Source organism: Lepidochelys kempii, chromosome 17 (assembly GCF_965140285.1).
Source record: "Lepidochelys kempii isolate rLepKem1 chromosome 17, rLepKem1.hap1, whole genome shotgun sequence".
Lineage (NCBI taxonomy): Eukaryota > Metazoa > Chordata > Testudines > Cheloniidae > Lepidochelys > Lepidochelys kempii.
The window spans coordinates 923,091-941,631 of record NC_136396.1 but is presented as its reverse complement, the minus strand read 5'-3'; the positions used below and the strand labels follow the sequence as shown (position 1 = coordinate 941,631).

General features: G+C 69.1%; 2 protein-coding genes across 4 annotated transcripts; both read right to left on the bottom strand.

Moving 5' to 3' along the window:
• Positions 1 to 481: 481 nt before the first annotated feature.
• LOC140899655 (hypermethylated in cancer 1 protein) lies at positions 482 to 7,243 on the bottom strand. Of its 2 annotated transcripts, none has more exons than XM_073315501.2 (2): positions 6,458 to 7,243; positions 482 to 4,021 (listed from the first exon to the last, which is right to left on the bottom strand). In XM_073315501.2, exons 1-2 carry the CDS (start codon positions 6,507 to 6,509, stop codon positions 2,106 to 2,108), a joined length of 1,968 nt encoding a protein of 655 aa, XP_073171602.1. In that variant the 5' UTR covers positions 6,510 to 7,243; the 3' UTR covers positions 482 to 2,105. The 2 variants fall into 2 exon arrangements, with proteins under 2 accessions (XP_073171602.1, XP_073171603.1); XM_073315502.1 differs by lacking the exon at positions 6,458 to 7,243 and adding an exon at positions 4,544 to 4,835.
• A 2,559-nt stretch (positions 7,244 to 9,802) lies between these two features.
• Positions 9,803 to 15,876, bottom strand: HIC1 (HIC ZBTB transcriptional repressor 1). Of its 2 annotated transcripts, none has more exons than XM_073315518.2 (2): positions 14,959 to 15,876; positions 9,803 to 12,522 (listed from the first exon to the last, which is right to left on the bottom strand). In XM_073315518.2, the coding sequence occupies exons 1-2, from the start codon at positions 15,008 to 15,010 to the stop codon at positions 10,601 to 10,603; spliced, it is 1,974 nt and encodes a 657-aa protein (XP_073171619.1). In that variant the 5' UTR covers positions 15,011 to 15,876; the 3' UTR covers positions 9,803 to 10,600. The 2 variants fall into 2 exon arrangements, with proteins under 2 accessions (XP_073171619.1, XP_073171620.1); XM_073315519.2 differs by lacking the exon at positions 14,959 to 15,876 and adding an exon at positions 13,045 to 13,336.
• Between the last annotated feature and the right edge of the window lie 2,665 nt (positions 15,877 to 18,541).

Sequence of the window (18,541 nt, the reverse complement as noted above, 5' to 3'; positions counted from 1 at the left end):
CCCTGGCCTGGGCATGGCAGAGCCCTGCTGCCCAGGGGTGCCCAGCAAGGCAGGAGACGGAGCCATTTTGTCTTTGTCACAAGCTCCTGGTCCAGGACTGAGCCTCCAGGGAGCAGAGGAGAGGGGGCCTCCCACCAGAGCTGCTGGGGGATGAGTTGGGGCGTCTTCCCAGGGACACAGCCCTTTGGTACAAGGAGCACAGTGAGGGGAGAGCAGCCTGGCCCCCTGCCCCACACTGACAGCCTGGCGTCACTCCCCTGCCTGCATGCTCTGGGCACCAGCCCTGGGAGGGGGCAGCTCTCCCCCTGCAGCCTAGTAAGGGAGGAGAGGAGCCCACCCCTGGGAAAGCCCAAGCAGGGTTTTAACAAACTACTCCCATGGCCTCATGCTTCCAGCCCACCTCCTAGCAGAGACCCCCAGAGAAACAGCAGCATTCACACCCCCAGCATCATGGTTCCCACCTGTGATCCCAGAGAGTAGAGACTGGGGTGGGGGTGGGGAGGGATGCATCCCAGGGGCTCAGTCTATGGACAGCCGGGCCCCAGATCCATGCGCCCGGGGAAAGGGGGTTGGGGGGGGACGACTCTGGAATCGCCCAGGGCAGGAATTCTCCTCTGAGGCAGCTGGGCCTCGCCAGGGTCAGGCAGGACACTGGGACATCCCTGAGTACAGCGAGGGTGCAGGGACTGGGTCTCCTCCTCCTCCTCCTCCTCCGGTGGTTGCTTTGGTTTCTGCTCAGCTAGTTGGGGCCCAGGCCCAGCAGCAGGAGCTTTGGGCTAGGAGGGCTCAGAGGTGGGCGGGGGAGATGGGTCATTCTCCCACCCCATCCCCCAGCCAGGCCCCGCTACAGTCAGAGCTGGGAGAAGAGCTGCCCCAGCCACCAGGGCTCTGCAGCAAGAGGCACATGCCAGGCCCAGGCTCTGGGCAGGGTTTGCGGGGCCAGAGCGTAGAGATGCCTGCGGAGGCCTTGGAAGATCAAACCCTTCGGCTGCTCCCATTCCACCCAGCTGGGATCCAGCCACTTGACAAAGCTGCACTCACGGGCAGCTCCCGCTGAAATGCCACTGCTCCACAAGGAGGGCAGCGCCCAGCTGCTGGGACAAAGCCACTCTGGGTAAGATCCTTTCCTGAACCCCGCCCCCAGACAGGCTCCCTTTCCTGCAGCAGGCACTGACCCTGCCCAGTGGGCCAGCCCTGGATGATTGAGGGGCCCGTGTGCCTTTGCATCTCGAGCCAGAGTTCAGGCTGGTGAGCAAAGCCGGGGGGTCCCAGCTGAAGGCAGCTGCGGAAGCCACTGTTCACTGAGGCACAAAGTGGAGCTGCAGCAAATGTCTGTGTCCCTCACAGAGCCCCTGACTCCTCCAGGCCTGGCCCCACTGGGAAGCTGGGCTCCAAGGGGACCTGAGCAGAGGCACCCTAGGACTGGGGGCAGGCGCAGGCCAGGAAGATTTATGCAGTGGGCACAGAGCTGGGTTATTGTGCTCGTACTGGGCCCGTCTGCAGCAAGGAGGGTGTGGGGGGACAGCCATGGCCCCGTCCCAGCGGGGGAAGCGACTGGCTCCTGAGGTAGGAGGCAGGTTCACATTTTCCTTAATGGAAAAGTCCTTGTGCAGGGAGGCACCAGGCGCTGCTGGGCACTTGGTGGCTGTCCAGGTAAGGCAGGGGCACGGTACCGGCTGCGTCGTATCTGGGCACTGCTCCTGGCAGCCCTCCAGGGAGCAGCTACCACAGGACGCAGGAAGGGATGGATGTTGTGGGCCAGTAAGTAGGGTTGATCACTATCCCACCCCATCACCCCACTCTTTGCACCAAGCCATCGCCCAGCTGTAAACACAGCCCCAACCCTGCAGCATGTTCCCCCCAGCGCCACTCGTGGGGGACCCTCTGCGTGAGGCTTTGCCTCCCCCCGCTCTTTGGTGGGTCTGGTCTGTCCCCATGAGGCGGGGCGAGGCAGAAGATCTCCATCACTGCACATTTTCAGGGAAAAGTTCCCACTCCCCAAATGCTACTGAGAGTCCATCTGGGGAGGGAACCACGGGCTCTGGGAGACTCTGTGGCCACATGGCCTCTTTGGCTCTAGCTGCCGTGGGTCTTGGGCCGCCCCATTAGGTGGGCGAATAGCGCTCTATGGTCCGGTCACTGTGCAGCAGGGGGCCTGGACCCAGCATCTCGGCCGCCTTCTCCTGGCTCAGCCCCAGGTGCTCGGCGGTGAATCGGGCCAGCGGGTACAGGCTCTCCAGGCCCTTGGGGTCGCTGAGGAAGTGCGAGGTGTGCGAGAGCAGCTCCGCCGCCTTCTCCTGCTTGAGGCCCAGCTGGTCGGCCGTGAGCCGTGCCATGGCGAAGACGCTCTCGGGGAAGTCCAGCTTGGACTTGCCGTCGGGCCCGGCCGCGTGCATCTTCATGTGGCTGATGAGGTTGCGCTGCTGGGCGAACTTGCCGCCGCAGACCTGGCACTCGTAGGGCTTCTCGCCCGAGTGGATGCGCATGTGCTCGGTGAGCCGGTACTGCCGGGTGAAGCGCATGCCGCAGGCGTCGCAGGCGAAGGGCTTGAGGCCCAGGTGGCTGCGCATGTGCCGGGTCATGGTGCCGCGCTGCGTGAACTTCTTGCCGCAGATGGTGCAGGGGTAGGGCCGCGTGAGCCAGTGCGTCTTCTCGTGCTGCCGCAGCGTGGCCGGGTCCTTGTAGGCCTTGTCGCAGGAGGAGCAGCGGTAGGGCCGGATGATGTCGCCCAGGCTCTGGCCGCCCTTGTCCAGGAAGGGGCCGGTCTGCTCCGAGGCCGCCTTGTGGTACAGCTCCTCCTCGGTGTGGGCCTCCACGTGGGCGTTGAGCTGCTCCGAGCTGGGGAAGCCCTTGCCGCAGGGGATGCACACGTACAGGTTGTCCCCCAGGCTCTCGGGCTCGTAGGCCAGGTGGTTGCAGTAGGGGCCCAGGGTGCCCCCGGGAGATGGGCCCTCGCTGCTGCCCGTGTCCTCGCTGGTGCTGTTGTCGTTCTCCAGCTCGTTGCTCTCGATGCTGGGGTAGCGGGACTGCAGGGGCGACTCGGCCTTCTCCTCCCGCTCAGGCTCCTTCTCCGCCTCACACTCCTCCAGGTAGCTGCCCATTCGCTCGTGCTTCATCCAGCGGTACAGGAAGTCGTGGCCCTCGGCCCGGGCAGGGGGCTCGACACAGGGCGGGCTGCCACGGAAGCGCTCTGCGGGGTGGATCACGCCTTCGCCCACCTGGGGGGGGTCTTTGTAGGCGGAGCCGTGGCTGGCCAGCAGAGAAGCGCTGCCCGGCGGGCTGTCGTGCCCGGGGGCCAGCAAGGGCTCCCTGCTGTCCCCGGGGTGGAGTCTGTCTGTGGGCAGCAGCTGGGAGGAAGGGCTGGTGGGGCTCTTTTTGGAGAGGTCCAGGCCGCAGGGCGGAGAGCAGTGCCTCTCGGGTGGGCACAGGCCCGGCTGGTGCAGGGCGGGGCCCTGGGCGGTGGAGGCATAGAGCTCCCCACACTGGGTGCTGAGCGGGTTGAGGGGCTCGCCAGGCTGCACGTCCACAGGCCGGGGGGCACCCGCGTAGCAGGCCTGGATGACAGGGGCGGCCCGCAGCCCCCTGGCCACCTTGCTGTAGGGGCTGTAGCTGCCTCGCAGGTGACAGTACTTGCCAGACCGCTTCAGCTTCTTCTTGCACAGAGCCACCAGGGCCGGCACCTGCAGGTAGCTAGCGGCCGCCAGCACGGCCCCCAGGCCCGGCTCGCCCGGCTCGCACTCGCCCAGCCGGCCGGTGTAGATGAAGTCCAGCACCAGGCGGAAGACGCCCGGGCTCACCATCTCGTGGTCCAGGTTGAGCAGGTTGTCGTGCACCACCAGCGACTTCAGGTAGACGCTGCTGGCCGCCAGGATGTTCTTGTGCGCCCGGAACAGCGCGTTCTGCACCACGATGATCACGTCGCACAGGAAGCCCTTGGCCCGCTGCGTGTTGAGCTGCAGGAGCAGCTGCCTCGAGTGGCTCGGCACCTCCATGGCCTCCAGCGCGGGGCTGCCCCCGCCACCTGCAAGAGACACACGGTGAGGGGCTGGCGGCCGGCCCGGCCCGCCCGGCGCAGCGCAGCCGCGGCCTAATGAAGGCAAAACATCCCCGCCCCGCTGCCCGCTGCGCAAGGGCTGAGGAATGCTGCGGCGGGCGCTGCCGGGGAGGGAGCGGGGCGCCGCCGTCCGACCTGCCGCCCCCACCCCGGCGCGCAGCGCCCGCTTCGCAGCCCCCCGGGGGAGCCCCGAGCCGGGCAGCGGGGAGCGCGGGCCCCACGCGCCCCGTGCCCCCAGGGCCCAGCGAGGGGCCGGCTCCCAGCGCCAGGCCCCCCGCCGGCCGCCCCTGCTAGCGCCGGGCCCGACGCGCCCTTGGCGGGCCCCCGCCGGCTGCTGCGCTGGGGGGTCTCGGCTTTGGGCTGCGGCCGGGGCAGTTGCGCGCCCGGAGCTGCGCCACTTCGACGGGGCGAGGGCGCCGCGCCTCCGGCCGCAGCGGGAAGGGGAAGCCCCAGCCCCGGGCTGCTGAGCGGCCCGGGCCCAGCCGCTACCTGGGGAGGAGAGGGCGAGTCCTGCCGGGGAGCCGGGGCTGCGCCGCCTCGTCTGCGCACTGGCTGCTGCGCTGCCTTGTGCCACCCCTTATATCGGGGCTTCTCTGCGCGGCCGGGCGGGGGAGGGGGGAAGCCCCTGCAGGCGCTGGGGGAAGGTGACATCACTCCCGCCGCTGCCAGCGCCGCCTGCGAGCCCCAGCCCCACCTGAGCGGGGGGCGGAGGGGCCAGGCCACCTGCCGCTCCCCGGCCGGCCCCCCTCTGCCCCCTTCCTGCCTTACACGCACCCGCTGACCTGGAGCGGCCCCTTCCCAGCGCCCGCCCGCCCGCCCGCCCGCAGCCCGGGCGAAGAACCGCTCCAGTTCTGACCCCAAACCCGACGAGCGGGGCCCGGCCTCCAGGGCCAGCCCCGTGGGCCAGGGGTGCTGGGGAGGGGGGTCAGGAGCCCCTCGCCTTCCTGCCCCGCTTTCTCCCGCCTCCCTGGTGCGCCCCAATTCGAGCCGCCAGCGGCGATTTTGGCACCAGGAGGCCCAAAACCCAGCGAAGGAGCCGGGTCGGGCTTCCCCGAAGCGCCCCAGCTCGGGCTGGCTTGCTGGGGAGAACAGGCGGCCCCCAGGGGAGCGAGGCCCCTTTCCCCGGGCCCAGGCCGGGACAGGCCGCGCTGCGCGGGGGGCACTCCGGAGAGCCAGAGGAAGGCGCTGCTGGCCTGGGAGCGGGATGGCCGGAGCCCTACACCCGGGTTGGGCCGGGCCCGGGCCGCAGCGAGCTGGGCCCCCGCTGGCGCAGCTGCTGTGGCGGGGAGAGCGAGGCGGCGGAGCTGTGGGTGCGCCAGGGCCAACTGGACTCGGGCAGTGCGAGCCCGAGGGCGGGGAAGGGCCGGGCTGGAGCCGGGACCCGCCGGGACAGCCAAACTTCGCCATTTTACAGCATCTTTGGGCAGAGGCGCCGGAACAACGTTGAACGGGGCGCTGAGAGCCATTATACCCTGAGCAGGATGGAAACCGCTCCCCCAGCAGCCCTAGTTCCAGCACCTCTGTCTCTGGGGCGGGAGCGGGGCCTGGGGGCGAGGAAAAGGGGCTGGACGAGAGAGACCTGCCTCGGGGCGAGTCCCCGCCCGCAGGAAGCCCCGGCCCGACTCAGCCCCGGCGGGACCCGCACTCTGCCCGCGGGGATCGGTCCCTTCCTGCAGCCCCGCCTGGGGAAGACCCAGCCGAGTTGGAGTCGCCAGCGGGACTCCCGTCCATGGGATTGTCTGGGAGCCGCGAGCACCGAGGGCAGGGCCTGGCGCCCATCTGGGGCGAGGACCCCTGGGAGCCCCTGCCGGCTCTGGGGGCAGAGACACGCAGGGGGCCTAGCGCTGGCTCCCCGGGTCCTGGCCCTCATCTCCCATCCCGGGATCCGGCTGCGGCCCCTGCAGGGCGCTGGAACAGCGTGTCTAGCGCGGCTGCTGAGAGCCAGGAACCAAACGCTAACCCTGGGTATGATGGAGCCACTTCAAGCCGTGGGGGTGGGAGCGCCCCCCGCACCGGAGGTCCAGCAGCTCCGGCCGTTCTGCCACCCCCCCTCCGGCAGAGACCGACCCCTTCCTCCTCTGGTCTCTGAGCCTGGCGCCCGCGAGCGGCCCCGGCCCCAAGGCTGCGCTCGCCGTCCTGCAAAGCGCCCGCTGCCTCGGGCTGCGGCTCAACCCCCCAGGGCGCCGCCTGCCCGGCTTTCTGCGTTCGCGTCCCGGGAGGGACCCAGCCGTGCCCCCGCGCAGCCCCTTCCCCGGTTCTGTGCTGTATTACAGGATGGCTGGGGGGCGCCCCGGCCAGGTGTGCGGCCGCCCGGCGTTGGGAGCCCGCCCTGCTCCCAGGGGCGCGGGCAGAAGCCCCTGGCACAGGCGCCCTCCCGCCCCGTCCTGTCCTGTCCCGCCGTACCTGGGGGCTCCGTCGCTTCCGCCAGCCAGCCGAGGTCTCTGCGGACTCTCATATCCCCGCAGCAGCAGCCTCAGCCCCTGGGTCCCCGCCGTGCGCTCCCCGCCGCCAGCCGGCGCCTCCGGCCCATGCCAGCTCTCCGGACTCTGCTGCCAAGGCGCTGCCTCCCTCGGCGGTCGCTGCGCCCTGCGTGCCAGGCCCGGCGGCCGCTCCGGGGCGCAGCATGTGCCGCCGGCGCACGGCTCGGCGCAAAGGTAAAGCCCGGGCTGCGAACTCCCCCTGACCCCGGCCTGAACTCCGCTCCGCGCCAGCGCCTGTTAAAGGGACAGCAGCTGACTGCCTCCTCCCCTCGGCTCCCCGGGCGGGGCCGGGCCGGGCCGGGCCGGGCCGGGCGAGCGGGCCCCGGCAGCAGGGGGAGGAGCGGGGCCCTGGACGGCTCCCCACGGAGCTGGCCCGGGGACCCCTGCCTGCGGCGGGAGGGAAAAGCCCCGCTTGTCTCCGGGACCGGCCTGCCCGGATCCGGCTTCCTACGCGTCTGCCCGGCGCGGGGAATTTAACCGCTTCGTCCGCCGGCGGGTGGGGGTGGCCCCGGGGCGCTGGGCTGGGAGGGGCCCGTTGGGAAGGTGAAAGTATCAGCTCCGGGTCCGCGCACGGCTCCCCGGCGGCCCCTTCCCCTCCAGCTCCGACTGCCGCAGAGGGAGAGCGCGCCAGCGAGCCCTGGAGCCCGGACGCCTGGGTGAGTCTAGCGGGGCCGGGAGCGGCGGGTTCCCCCTGATTTCCTGCTGCCGCCGCGGGGCACTTCCAGATGCGGAGAAACTCTGCGCTACCCCCCAGGGGATGGGCCGGAAGGGCGCGGGGGAGCGAGTCCCGTGGGGGGACGGAGGCGGGGCTCCCCCTTTGGTCTGAGATCTGGGGGTCCCGCTTCCCCCAGGGCTGCTGGCTGCTCCCTCTGGCCGGGTGCTGGCTTTGCTCCATCCCTGCCCTTTGGCTCCCCTGTGACTCTCTTGTCCTTTGCTTCACCTGGTGCCCACAGGGCCTGGCCAGGCCTCAGGGGTGATGGCCATGAGTTGTGTCGCTTTGTTAAGATGTTTTCTTAATAAGTTTTTCCTACCAAATGCTCCTCTGGGCTGCCTCTGTCTGTTCTGTTCCCAGCGGAGGTGGGAATTCGGACTCATGGGCCTGCAGCCCGAGCTGGGCCCGGCAGCAGCTCCAGCCTCGGGAAAGGCTACCCAGTTTGGGGGCGGAATGGAACCTGGCCCCCCTTTCCCAACCAGGGCAGAAGGCTCCCTAGAGACCCAGAAGGAGTTTTGCCATTGACTTCAAAGAGGTCAGCAAGGGCCCATGGTGCCCAGCCAGCCTGCCCTCCTGCACAGCCCTGGGCAGAGCATCTGCCCCGGCGCCCTGTGGCCAGTCCAGAATTTCTGCTTGCACCACAGCAGCTCCACAGTGGTGAATTGTCCATTATCCCCCCTCACCCACCTTGTTCTCCCTACTGGGGGAGTCTGTCACCCCTCCCAGTACTGGTTTTCCCCAGGGGGGGAGCCTATCATCTCCCCCTGAGCTGTTCTCCCTGCGGGGGGAGCCTGTCTCCCCCAGACCCAGTGCTGGACTGCAGCAGAAACACCCATCACAGCCCTGGCTTCGCCTCCGAGGGCTGCCCTTTCCAGCAGCACCTCTGCCCCAAGGGACCCTCACTGGTACCCCAGGATGTGCCTGGAGTCAGGGGGAAAACTGCATTACAGCCTCTCCCCCAGGCCGCACACCTTAAAGAAGCCACTAGCCCCAGAGCTGGGCTTTGGAGCCACATCCCTCATCATCCTCTGCCCTCCCCAAGCTGGGCTAGTACCTGACTGCCCACTCCCATGTCTGACCCTAAGGAGCGGAGTTTGCCAGGGCAGAGGCTGGGCCCATCCAGACCAAAAGAAGGAGCCGGGACCTCAGGTTTAATGTCACTTTATTGCTCATTTGGTTTTGAGTATAGAAAAGGACGGGACAAAATGCCCGTGTACAAATCAGAAGAATATACAAACCGGGAGGGGGCAGGGAGACCTGGATCCACGCACTGGATACGCCCCCTCCCTCTGCGTTTTGGTCGCAGCTTCTGCAGCGTTGTCCCTGATGGCTGCAAGGCTAAGGGCAGCCCGTGTCGGGCTCTGGCCTGGGATTCCTGGCCCTAGCCAAGCCCGTAGTTGCCTGGGGAGCCCGTTTGGTGCCCAAATTCCTGCGCAGCTGGAAAGGGGAGGCAGGGTCGGTGCCCTGAGTCACTGCCAGCCAGAGGCCCCTGAGCTGGGGGCACGGACATTTGGCACTGGGAGCATTTGCACCCAAGCCCCCTTGGAGGAGCAGCCGGTCAGGCTAAAGGCACAGTTGGTTGGAGGCCAGGAGCAGTCACCGTGGGGCGGCCCCCTCGGCCTCGTGTGCAAAGGAGAAAAGACAAAGGCAGGGAAAAGAGCTTCACATTATCCTGCAGGCCAGACGGGAGTGGGATGGGACCCGGGGGTGGGATGGGACCCAGGCCTGGGTCACTCACGGCAGGGCTCTCCCCAGCCCCTACGGCTTTGGTGGCTCTGCCTGGACAGAGCAAGGAAGGCCCCAGGCAGGGCTCCGGGCTTGGCAGCACCTGGATCTTGTGCCCCATTAACCCAGGAGTGCGGGGAGGATCTGCCTCCTCAGTGCAGCTGGCCTGGCCCGAGGGTCAAGCTCAGGGTGCTATCACGGGGGCCGGGGGGAGGCGCCTGCATGCAGCCCTGCAACACCTGTCTCCACTGGCCAGCAGGGCAGAGACCTAACCGCTCCCCCACCACCACCCCGTGTCATTGGCCCCTGCACTGCCCACCATGGGCTTCAGCATAAAGCTCTCAGCCCCACCCTGGCCTGGGCATGGCAGAGCCCTGCTGCCCAGGGGTGCCCAGCAAGGCAGGAGACGGAGCCATTTTGTCTTTGTCACAAGCTCCTGGTCCAGGACTGAGCCTCCAGGGAGCAGAGGAGAGGGGGCCTCCCACCAGAGCTGCTGGGGGATGAGTTGGGGCGTCTTCCCAGGGACACAGCCCTTTGGTACAAGGAGCACAGTGAGGGGAGAGCAGCCTGGCCCCCTGCCCCACACTGACAGCCTGGCGTCACTCCCCTGCCTGCATGCTCTGGGCACCAGCCCTGGGAGGGGGCAGCTCTCCCCCTGCAGCCTAGTAAGGGAGGAGAGGAGCCCACCCCTGGGAAAGCCCAAGCAGGGTTTTAACAAACTACTCCCATGGCCTCATGCTTCCAGCCCACCTCCTAGCAGAGACCCCCAGAGAAACAGCAGCATTCACACCCCCAGCATCATGGTTCCCACCTGTGATCCCAGAGAGTAGAGACTGGGGTGGGGGTGGGGAGGGATGCATCCCAGGGGCTCAGTCTATGGACAGCCGGGCCCCAGATCCATGCGCCCGGGGAAAGGGGGTTGGGGGGGGACGACTCTGGAATCGCCCAGGGCAGGAATTCTCCTCTGAGGCAGCTGGGCCTGGCCAGGGTCAGGCAGGACACTGGGACATCCCTGAGTACAGCGAGGGTGCAGGGACTGGGTCTCCTCCTCCTCCTCCTCCTCCTCCTCCGGTGGTTGCTTTGGTTTCTGCTCAGCTAGTTGGGGCCCAGGCCCAGCAGCAGGAGCTTTGGGCTAGGAGGGCTCAGAGGTGGGCGGGGGAGATGGGTCATTCTCCCACCCCATCCCCCAGCCAGGCCCCGCTGCAGTCAGAGCTGGGAGAAGAGCTGCCCCAGCCACCAGGGCTCTGCAGCAAGAGGCACATGCCAGGCCCAGGCTCTGGGCAGGGTTTGCGGGGCCAGAGCGTAGAGATGCCTGTGGAGGCCTTGGAAGATCAAACCCTTCGGCTGCTCCCAATACACCAAGTTGAGACTGAGCCGCTGGAGAGAGCTGCTGCCCAATGCTGTATGCCAGGGGCTCACCCCACCCCCTGTTCTGGCCTTTCCCCATTGGATGGGGGCTGGAGGAAGAATTCAGCCACTGCACATTTGCAGGGAGAAAAGTTCCCACTCCCCAAATGCTACTGAGAGTCGATCTGGAGAGGGGGCTGTGGGCACTAGGAGACCCTGCGGCCTTGCGGCCTTTTTGGCTGTGGCAGGAGTGGGCAGCCCCGGGGTGCCAGGGATGCTCTGTTAGGTGGGTGAATAGCACTCTATGCTCCGGCCACCTTCGCTGTGCAGGTGTGAGGCTGGACCCAGCATCTCGGCCGCCTTCTCCTGGCTCAGCCCCAGGTGCTCGGCGGTGAATCGGGCCAGCGGGTACAGGCTCTCCAGGCCCTTGGGGTCGCTGAGGAAGTGTGAGGTGTGCGAGAGCAGCTCCGCCGCCTTCTCCTGCTTGAGGCCCAGCTGGTCGGCCGTGAGCCGTGCCATGGCGAAGACGCTCTCGGGGAAGTCCAGCTTGGACTTGCCGTCGGGCCCGGCCGCGTGCATCTTCATGTGGCTGATGAGGTTGCGCTGCTGGGCGAACTTGCCGCCGCAGACCTGGCACTCGTAGGGCTTCTCGCCCGAGTGGATGCGCATGTGCTCGGTGAGCCGGTACTGCCGGGTGAAGCGCATGCCGCAGGCGTCGCAGGCGAAGGGCTTGAGGCCCAGGTGGCTGCGCATGTGCCGGGTCATGGTGCCGCGCTGCGTGAACTTCTTGCCGCAGATGGTGCAGGGGTAGGGCCGCGTGAGCCAGTGCGTCTTCTCGTGCTGCCGCAGCGTGGCCGGGTCCTTGTAGGCCTTGTCGCAGGAGGAGCAGCGGTAGGGCCGGATGATGTCGCCCAGGCTCTGGCCGCCCTTGTCCAGGAAGGGGCCGGTCTGCTCCGAGGCCGCCTTGTGGTACAGCTCCTCCTCGGTGTGGGCCTCCACGTGGGCGTTGAGCTGCTCCGAGCTGGGGAAGCCCTTGCCGCAGGGGATGCACACGTACAGGTTGTCCCCCAGGCTCTCGGGCTCGTAGGCCAGGTGGTTGCAGTAGGGGCCCAGGGTGCCCCCGGGAGATGGGCCCTCGCTGCTGCCCGTGTCCTCGCTGGTGCTGTTGTCGTTCTCCAGCTCGTTGCTCTCGATGCTGGGGTAGCGGGACTGCAGGGGCGACTCGGCCTTCTCCTCCCGCTCAGGCTCCTTCTCCGCCTCACACTCCTCCAGGTAGCTGCCCATTCGCTCGTGCTTCATCCAGCGGTACAGGAAGTCGTGGCCCTCGGCCCGGGCAGGGGGCTCGACACAGGGCGGGCTGCCACGGAAGCGCTCTGCGGGGTGGATCACGCCTTCGCCCACCTGGGGGGGGTCTTTGTAGGCGGAGCCGTGGCTGGCCAGCAGAGAAGCGCTGCCCGGCGGGCTGTCGTGCCCGGGGGCCAGCAAGGGCTCCCTGCTGTCCCCGGGGTGGAGTCTGTCTGTGGGCAGCAGCTGGGAGGAAGGGCTGGTGGGGCTCTTTTTGGAGAGGTCCAGGCCGCAGGGCGGAGAGCAGTGCCTCTCGGGTGGGCACAGGCCCGGCTGGTGCAGGGCGGGGCCCTGGGCGGTGGAGGCATAGAGCTCCCCACACTGGGTGCTGAGCGGGTTGAGGGGCTCGCCAGGCTGCACGTCCACAGGCCGGGGGGCACCCGCGTAGCAGGCCTGGATGACAGGGGCGGCCCGCAGCCCCCTGGCCACCTTGCTGTAGGGGCTGTAGCTGCCTCGCAGGTGACAGTACTTGCCAGACCGCTTCAGCTTCTTCTTGCACAGAGCCACCAGGGCCGGCACCTGCAGGTAGCTAGCGGCCGCCAGCACGGCCCCCAGGCCCGGCTCGCCCGGCTCGCACTCGCCCAGCCGGCCGGTGTAGATGAAGTCCAGCACCAGGCGGAAGACGCCCGGGCTCACCATCTCGTGGTCCAGGTTGAGCAGGTTGTCGTGCACCACCAGCGACTTCAGGTAGACGCTGCTGGCCGCCAGGATGTTCTTGTGCGCCCGGAACAGCGCGTTCTGCACCACGATGATCACGTCGCACAGGAAGCCCTTGGCCCGCTGCGTGTTGAGCTGCAGGAGCAGCTGCCTCGAGTGGCTCGGCACCTCCATGGCCTCCAGCGCGGGGCTGCCCCCGCCACCTGCAAGAGACACACGGTGAGGGGCTGGCGGCCGGCCCGGCCCGCCCGGCGCAGCGCAGCCGCGGCCTAATGAAGGCAAAACATCCCCGCCCCGCTGCCCGCTGCGCAAGGGCTGAGGAATGCTGCGGCGGGCGCTGCCGGGGAGGGAGCGGGGCGCCGCCGTCCGACCTGCCGCCCCCACCCCGGCGCGCAGCGCCCGCTTCGCAGCCCCCCGGGGGAGCCCCGAGCCGGGCAGCGGGGAGCGCGGGCCCCACGCGCCCCGTGCCCCCAGGGCCCAGCGAGGGGCCGGCTCCCAGCGCCAGGCCCCCCGCCGGCCGCCCCTGCTAGCGCCGGGCCCGACGCGCCCTTGGCGGGCCCCCGCCGGCTGCTGCGCTGGGGGGTCTCGGCTTTGGGCTGCGGCCGGGGCAGTTGCGCGCCCGGAGCTGCGCCACTTCGACGGGGCGAGGGCGCCGCGCCTCCGGCCGCAGCGGGAAGGGGAAGCCCCAGCCCCGGGCTGCTGAGCGGCCCGGGCCCAGCCGCTACCTGGGGAGGAGAGGGCGAGTCCTGCCGGGGAGCCGGGGCTGCGCCGCCTCGTCTGCGCACTGGCTGCTGCGCTGCCTTGTGCCACCCCTTATATCGGGGCTTCTCTGCGCGGCCGGGCGGGGGAGGGGGGAAGCCCCTGCAGGCGCTGGGGGAAGGTGACATCACTCCCGCCGCTGCCAGCGCCGCCTGCGAGCCCCAGCCCCACCTGAGCGGGGGGCGGAGGGGCCAGGCCACCTGCCGCTCCCCGGCCGGCCCCCCTCTGCCCCCTTCCTGCCTTACACGCACCCGCTGACCTGGAGCGGCCCCTTCCCAGCGCCCGCCCGCCCGCCCGCCCGCAGCCCGGGCGAAGAACCGCTCCAGTTCTGACCCCAAACCCGACGAGCGGGGCCCGGCCTCCAGGGCCAGCCCCGTGGGCCAGGGGTGCTGGGGAGGGGGGTCAGGAGCCCCTCGCCTTCCTGCCCCGCTTTCTCCCGCCTCCCTGGTGCGCCCCAATTCGAGCCGCCAGCGGCGATTTTGGCACCAGGAGGCCCAAAACCCAGCGAAGGAGCCGGGTCGGGCTTCCCCGAAGCGCCCCAGCTCGGGCTGGCTTGCTGGGGAGAACAGGCGGCCCCCAGGGGAGCGAGGCCCCTTTCCCCGGGCCCAGGCCGGGACAGGCCGCGCTGCGCGGGGGGCACTCCGGAGAGCCAGAGGAAGGCGCTGCTGGCCTGGGAGCGGGATGGCCGGAGCCCTACACCCGGGTTGGGCCGGGCCCGGGCCGCAGCGAGCTGGGCCCCCGCTGGCGCAGCTGCTGTGGCGGGGAGAGCGAGGCGGCGGAGCTGTGGGTGCGCCAGGGCCAACTGGACTCGGGCAGTGCGAGCCCGAGGGCGGGGAAGGGCCGGGCTGGAGCCGGGACCCGCCGGGACAGCCAAACTTCGCCATTTTACAGCATCTTTGGGCAGAGGCGCCGGAACAACGTTGAACGGGGCGCTGAGAGCCATTATACCCTGAGCAGGATGGAAACCGCTCCCCCAGCAGCCCTAGTTCCAGCACCTCTGTCTCTGGGGCGGGAGCGGGGCCTGGGGGCGAGGAAAAGGGGCTGGACGAGAGAGACCTGCCTCGGGGCGAGTCCCCGCCCGCAGGAAGCCCCGGCCCGACTCAGCCCCGGCGGGACCCGCACTCTGCCCGCGGGGATCGGTCCCTTCCTGCAGCCCCGCCTGGGGAAGACCCAGCCGAGTTGGAGTCGCCAGCGGGACTCCCGTCCATGGGATTGTCTGGGAGCCGCGAGCACCGAGGGCAGGGCCTGGCGCCCATCTGGGGCGAGGACCCCTGGGAGCCCCTGCCGGCTCTGGGGGCAGAGACACGCAGGGGGCCTAGCGCTGGCTCCCCGGGTCCTGGCCCTCATCTCCCATCCCGGGATCCGGCTGCGGCCCCTGCAGGGCGCTGGAACAGCGTGTCTAGCGCGGCTGCTGAGAGCCAGGAACCAAACGCTAACCCTGGGTATGATGGAGCCACTTCAAGCCGTGGGGGTGGGAGCGCCCCCCGCACCGGAGGTCCAGCAGCTCCGGCCGTTCTGCCACCCCCCCTCCGGCAGAGACCGACCCCTTCCTCCTCTGGTCTCTGAGCCTGGCGCCCGCGAGCGGCCCCGGCCCCAAGGCTGCGCTCGCCGTCCTGCAAAGCGCCCGCTGCCTCGGGCTGCGGCTCAACCCCCCAGGGCGCCGCCTGCCCGGCTTTCTGCGTTCGCGTCCCGGGAGGGACCCAGCCGTGCCCCCGCGCAGCCCCTTCCCCGGTTCTGTGCTGTATTACAGGATGGCTGGGGGGCGCCCCGGCCAGGTGTGCGGCCGCCCGGCGTTGGGAGCCCGCCCTGCTCCCAGGGGCGCGGGCAGAAGCCCCTGGCACAGGCGCCCTCCCGCCCCGTCCTGTCCTGTCCCGCCGTACCTGGGGGCTCCGTCGCTTCCGCCAGCCAGCCGAGGTCTCTGCGGACTCTCATATCCCCGCAGCAGCAGCCTCAGCCCCTGGGTCCCCGCCGTGCGCTCCCCGCCGCCAGCCGGCGCCTCCGGCCCATGCCAGCTCTCCGGACTCTGCTGCCAAGGCGCTGCCTCCCTCGGCGGTCGCTGCGCCCTGCGTGCCAGGCCCGGCGGCCGCTCCGGGGCGCAGCATGTGCCGCCGGCGCACGGCTCGGCGCAAAGGTAAAGCCCGGGCTGCGAACTCCCCCTGACCCCGGCCTGAACTCCGCTCCGCGCCAGCGCCTGTTAAAGGGACAGCAGCTGACTGCCTCCTCCCCTCGGCTCCCCGGGCGGGGCCGGGCCGGGCCGGGCCGGGCCGGGCCGGGCGAGCGGGCCCCGGCAGCAGGGGGAGGAGCGGGGCCCTGGACGGCTCCCCACGGAGCTGGCCCGGGGACCCCTGCCTGCGGCGGGAGGGAAAAGCCCCGCTTGTCTCCGGGACCGGCCTGCCCGGATCCGGCTTCCTACGCGTCTGCCCGGCGCGGGGAATTTAACCGCTTCGTCCGCCGGCGGGTGGGGGTGGCCCCGGGGCGCTGGGCTGGGAGGGGCCCGTTGGGAAGGTGAAAGTATCAGCTCCGGGTCCGCGCACGGCTCCCCGGCGGCCCCTTCCCCTCCAGCTCCGACTGCCGCAGAGGGAGAGCGCGCCAGCGAGCCCTGGAGCCCGGACGCCTGGGTGAGTCTAGCGGGGCCGGGAGCGGCGGGTTCCCCCTGATTTCCTGCTGCCGCCGCGGGGCACTTCCAGATGCGGAGAAACTCTGCGCTACCCCCCAGGGGATGGGCCGGAAGGGCGCGGGGGAGCGAGTCCCGCGGGGGGCGGGGTCGGCTGCTCTCCCGGCTTAGCAGCCCCAGCCCAGCCCAGCCGACGGGGTCCCCGCCTTGGGCTCATCTCTTAGCCCAGGTGTAGCGGTTCCCCGCCGGGCGCTCGCTCTTCTCGGCGGGGGCCCAGGTCGGCGGCAATGCTGCTCCTGCTGCCATCTGGCGTCCCTCGCCCCGCTCCCCTGCAGCGTCCGCGCTGCCAGGCGGCCTCCCCGCGCAGGTGCGCGCCCCTGGCCCCGGGGGAAGGTGAGCGGGAGGACAGGGGTCGCTGTCAGCACAGGTGGGCTCCGTCGGGGCCGGCAGCTCCCAGCCCGGACCGGGGGGCGGCGGCGGCGGCTCCCCCTCTGGGGCGAGGAAGTTCTGTGGTTCGCGGGGTGCAGGAGGGGCTCGGCTGGCGAGCTGTGGGGCGGGTCTGGCGGGGCCCGGGTGCCCCTGCAGCGCGAACGGAGCCTGGGGCGCGGAATGAATCCGAGCCGGGAGCAGAGCTCTGGCTCGGGCGGGGCAGGGCAGGGACCCTGCGGGCGGGACGAGGGAAGCTGGGGCCCTGGGGACGGGGAAGGCCGCTGGTGTAGGGCTGGACACTGACAGCCAGACCCTCCGCGCGGAGCTGCTGCCGCGGGTCTGGAGCCCTCGCGAAGAGCCCGGCCCAGGCCCTGCCGGCCCCGCGCGAGCAGGACGCGCGAGAAAAGCCGGCGGGAGCCCCGGAACTGTCCCGCTCAGCCTTCAGCCCTTGTGCTCGGCGGCTCCAGGCCAGGCACGGGGCCCCTCCGGGCTCGTGGGGCCTCATCTCCGAGCCTGGGCAAGGGAAGCCCCCGGCCCGTGGGCAGCAGGAGCGCCCGACGGGCGGACGGGGCGCGCCTGGCACAAGCTGGGCTCCCCGGGGCCCGCCTGCAGCCTTCCCTGGCACTTGTTACTCGTGCGGACACTTCCCCCCGGCCCCGGGCACGGAGCGGGCACAGCAGAGCTGGGGGGACCCCATAGCTGTCCGGGGATTTCACAGCAGCCCAGGCGCGGGCGCATCGGGCACTGGTTAGTGTGTTAGGGCGGGGGGGGGAGTATTGAAAATGAAAGTTGTTGTTTTTTGGGGGGTTACCACGTGACTTACATTGGCCAATCGATCTTGAAATGCGACACCCAAATACGGCAAATGAAGGAAGGAAAAGCATCCCCAGTGCTGGGACCAAGCACAGGAAAGGCGGGCAAAGACCGCGCGGGCCGGGGTTTGGCTCTGCGGGAAAATCCCCAGTCCAGGTTCCCCCAACCCAGCTCCCCTGAACCTCGTGATCCAGCTGCTGCTGGTCCAGCTGCCCCCCGTCCAGCTCCCCCCAGTCCCCTGGATCCTGCTCCCCAGAGGACCTTGTTTGTTTGTTTGTTTGTTTCTTAATGTCTTTGTCTCGATGGAAAATCTTTCCCTTGGGAAAATGTTCCCACCTCTGGCGGGGCCCGCTGGATCCGCGTCCCGCTGCGAGTCCCCGGCAGACTGTCAGAAGGGACGGGGTCAGCTGCAAGGGGACAGATGCAGAAGTTCTTGGTGCAGACCTAGGCTGGCAGGGAGCAAGCCCCAGGGGCCCGTCGCGCGCCCCCTCTGGCCCCATGTACAGGCACCAGGGTCAGGAGTGGGACTCAGACTCCTGTGTCCCACATGGCAGTGACCTGGCGGGGGACCACACACGGCAGGGATAGCGATAGTAACCATGCCAACGCCGGGTTTCCCCCAGGCTGGCGGGTGGCCCCCAGCTGTGACCAGCTCAGCGGGTGATGGCCTGCAGCGCACACTGCACTGTGGGTAACAATGACTGCACGGCCTCAGACACTCCTCCCCCCTCCCCTCAGGTACCGTGGGGCAACCGCCCAGATTTTCCCAGCATGCACCCGCAGGCCCAGCTGGGTGGGCTGGTAGGTGTGACAGGCTATGTGGCTGACACATCACCCTGTTGTGAAATAAACAAGCTGCAGCAGTCCAGCTCAGTGCTGTTTGCACGGGGCTGGCCAAGGGTGTCAGGAGCCAGGTGTGCTTGTGGCATAGACAGGCCACAGTGAATGGCCATGTTGCAGTGACAAGTGGCCATGGACACTCCCTCTATTCAGAGCCCATTCCAAGAGCAGACTGAGACTTAGAGTTTAGGGGCCCAGGGCAGAGTGAGCGGAGGAGAGTCCAGGAGGGTCAGAGCTCCTGTCACTTACACTTTCCTCTGGCCCCTGTGCACGGGAGTGAAAACATCTCCCATCCGCTTAGACAAATGCCCATGTAGCAGCATGTGACACTCAGGTCTTTACACTTCACCTTTGCATTTGGCTCACTAAATGGCAGGGGGTCTAAGCTGGTTTAATTAATTCACATGTCAAAGGTCTGGAAGAGAGGAGCCCAGCAAGAAAAGCAGCCATTGCCCGGGGGGGGGGGGGGAACACGACACTCTGTATGTGGCTGTCATGGAGTGTCGGGGAGTCAGGGCCCTGCACCCTGCAATTCACCCTGACTCTCAGCCAGCCAGTAAAACAGAAGGTTTATTGGACGACAGGAACACAGTCCCAAACAGAGCTTATTGGTACAACCAGGACTCCTCAGACAGGTCCTTCTGTGGGGCAGGGAGCTTAGACCCCAGCCTTGGGGTTCCCTCCATTTCCCCAGTCCACTCTCAACTCAAAACCCCCTCCAGCCAACTCACGCAGCCTCCCCCTGGCTCCTCCTGCAGCCTTTGTCC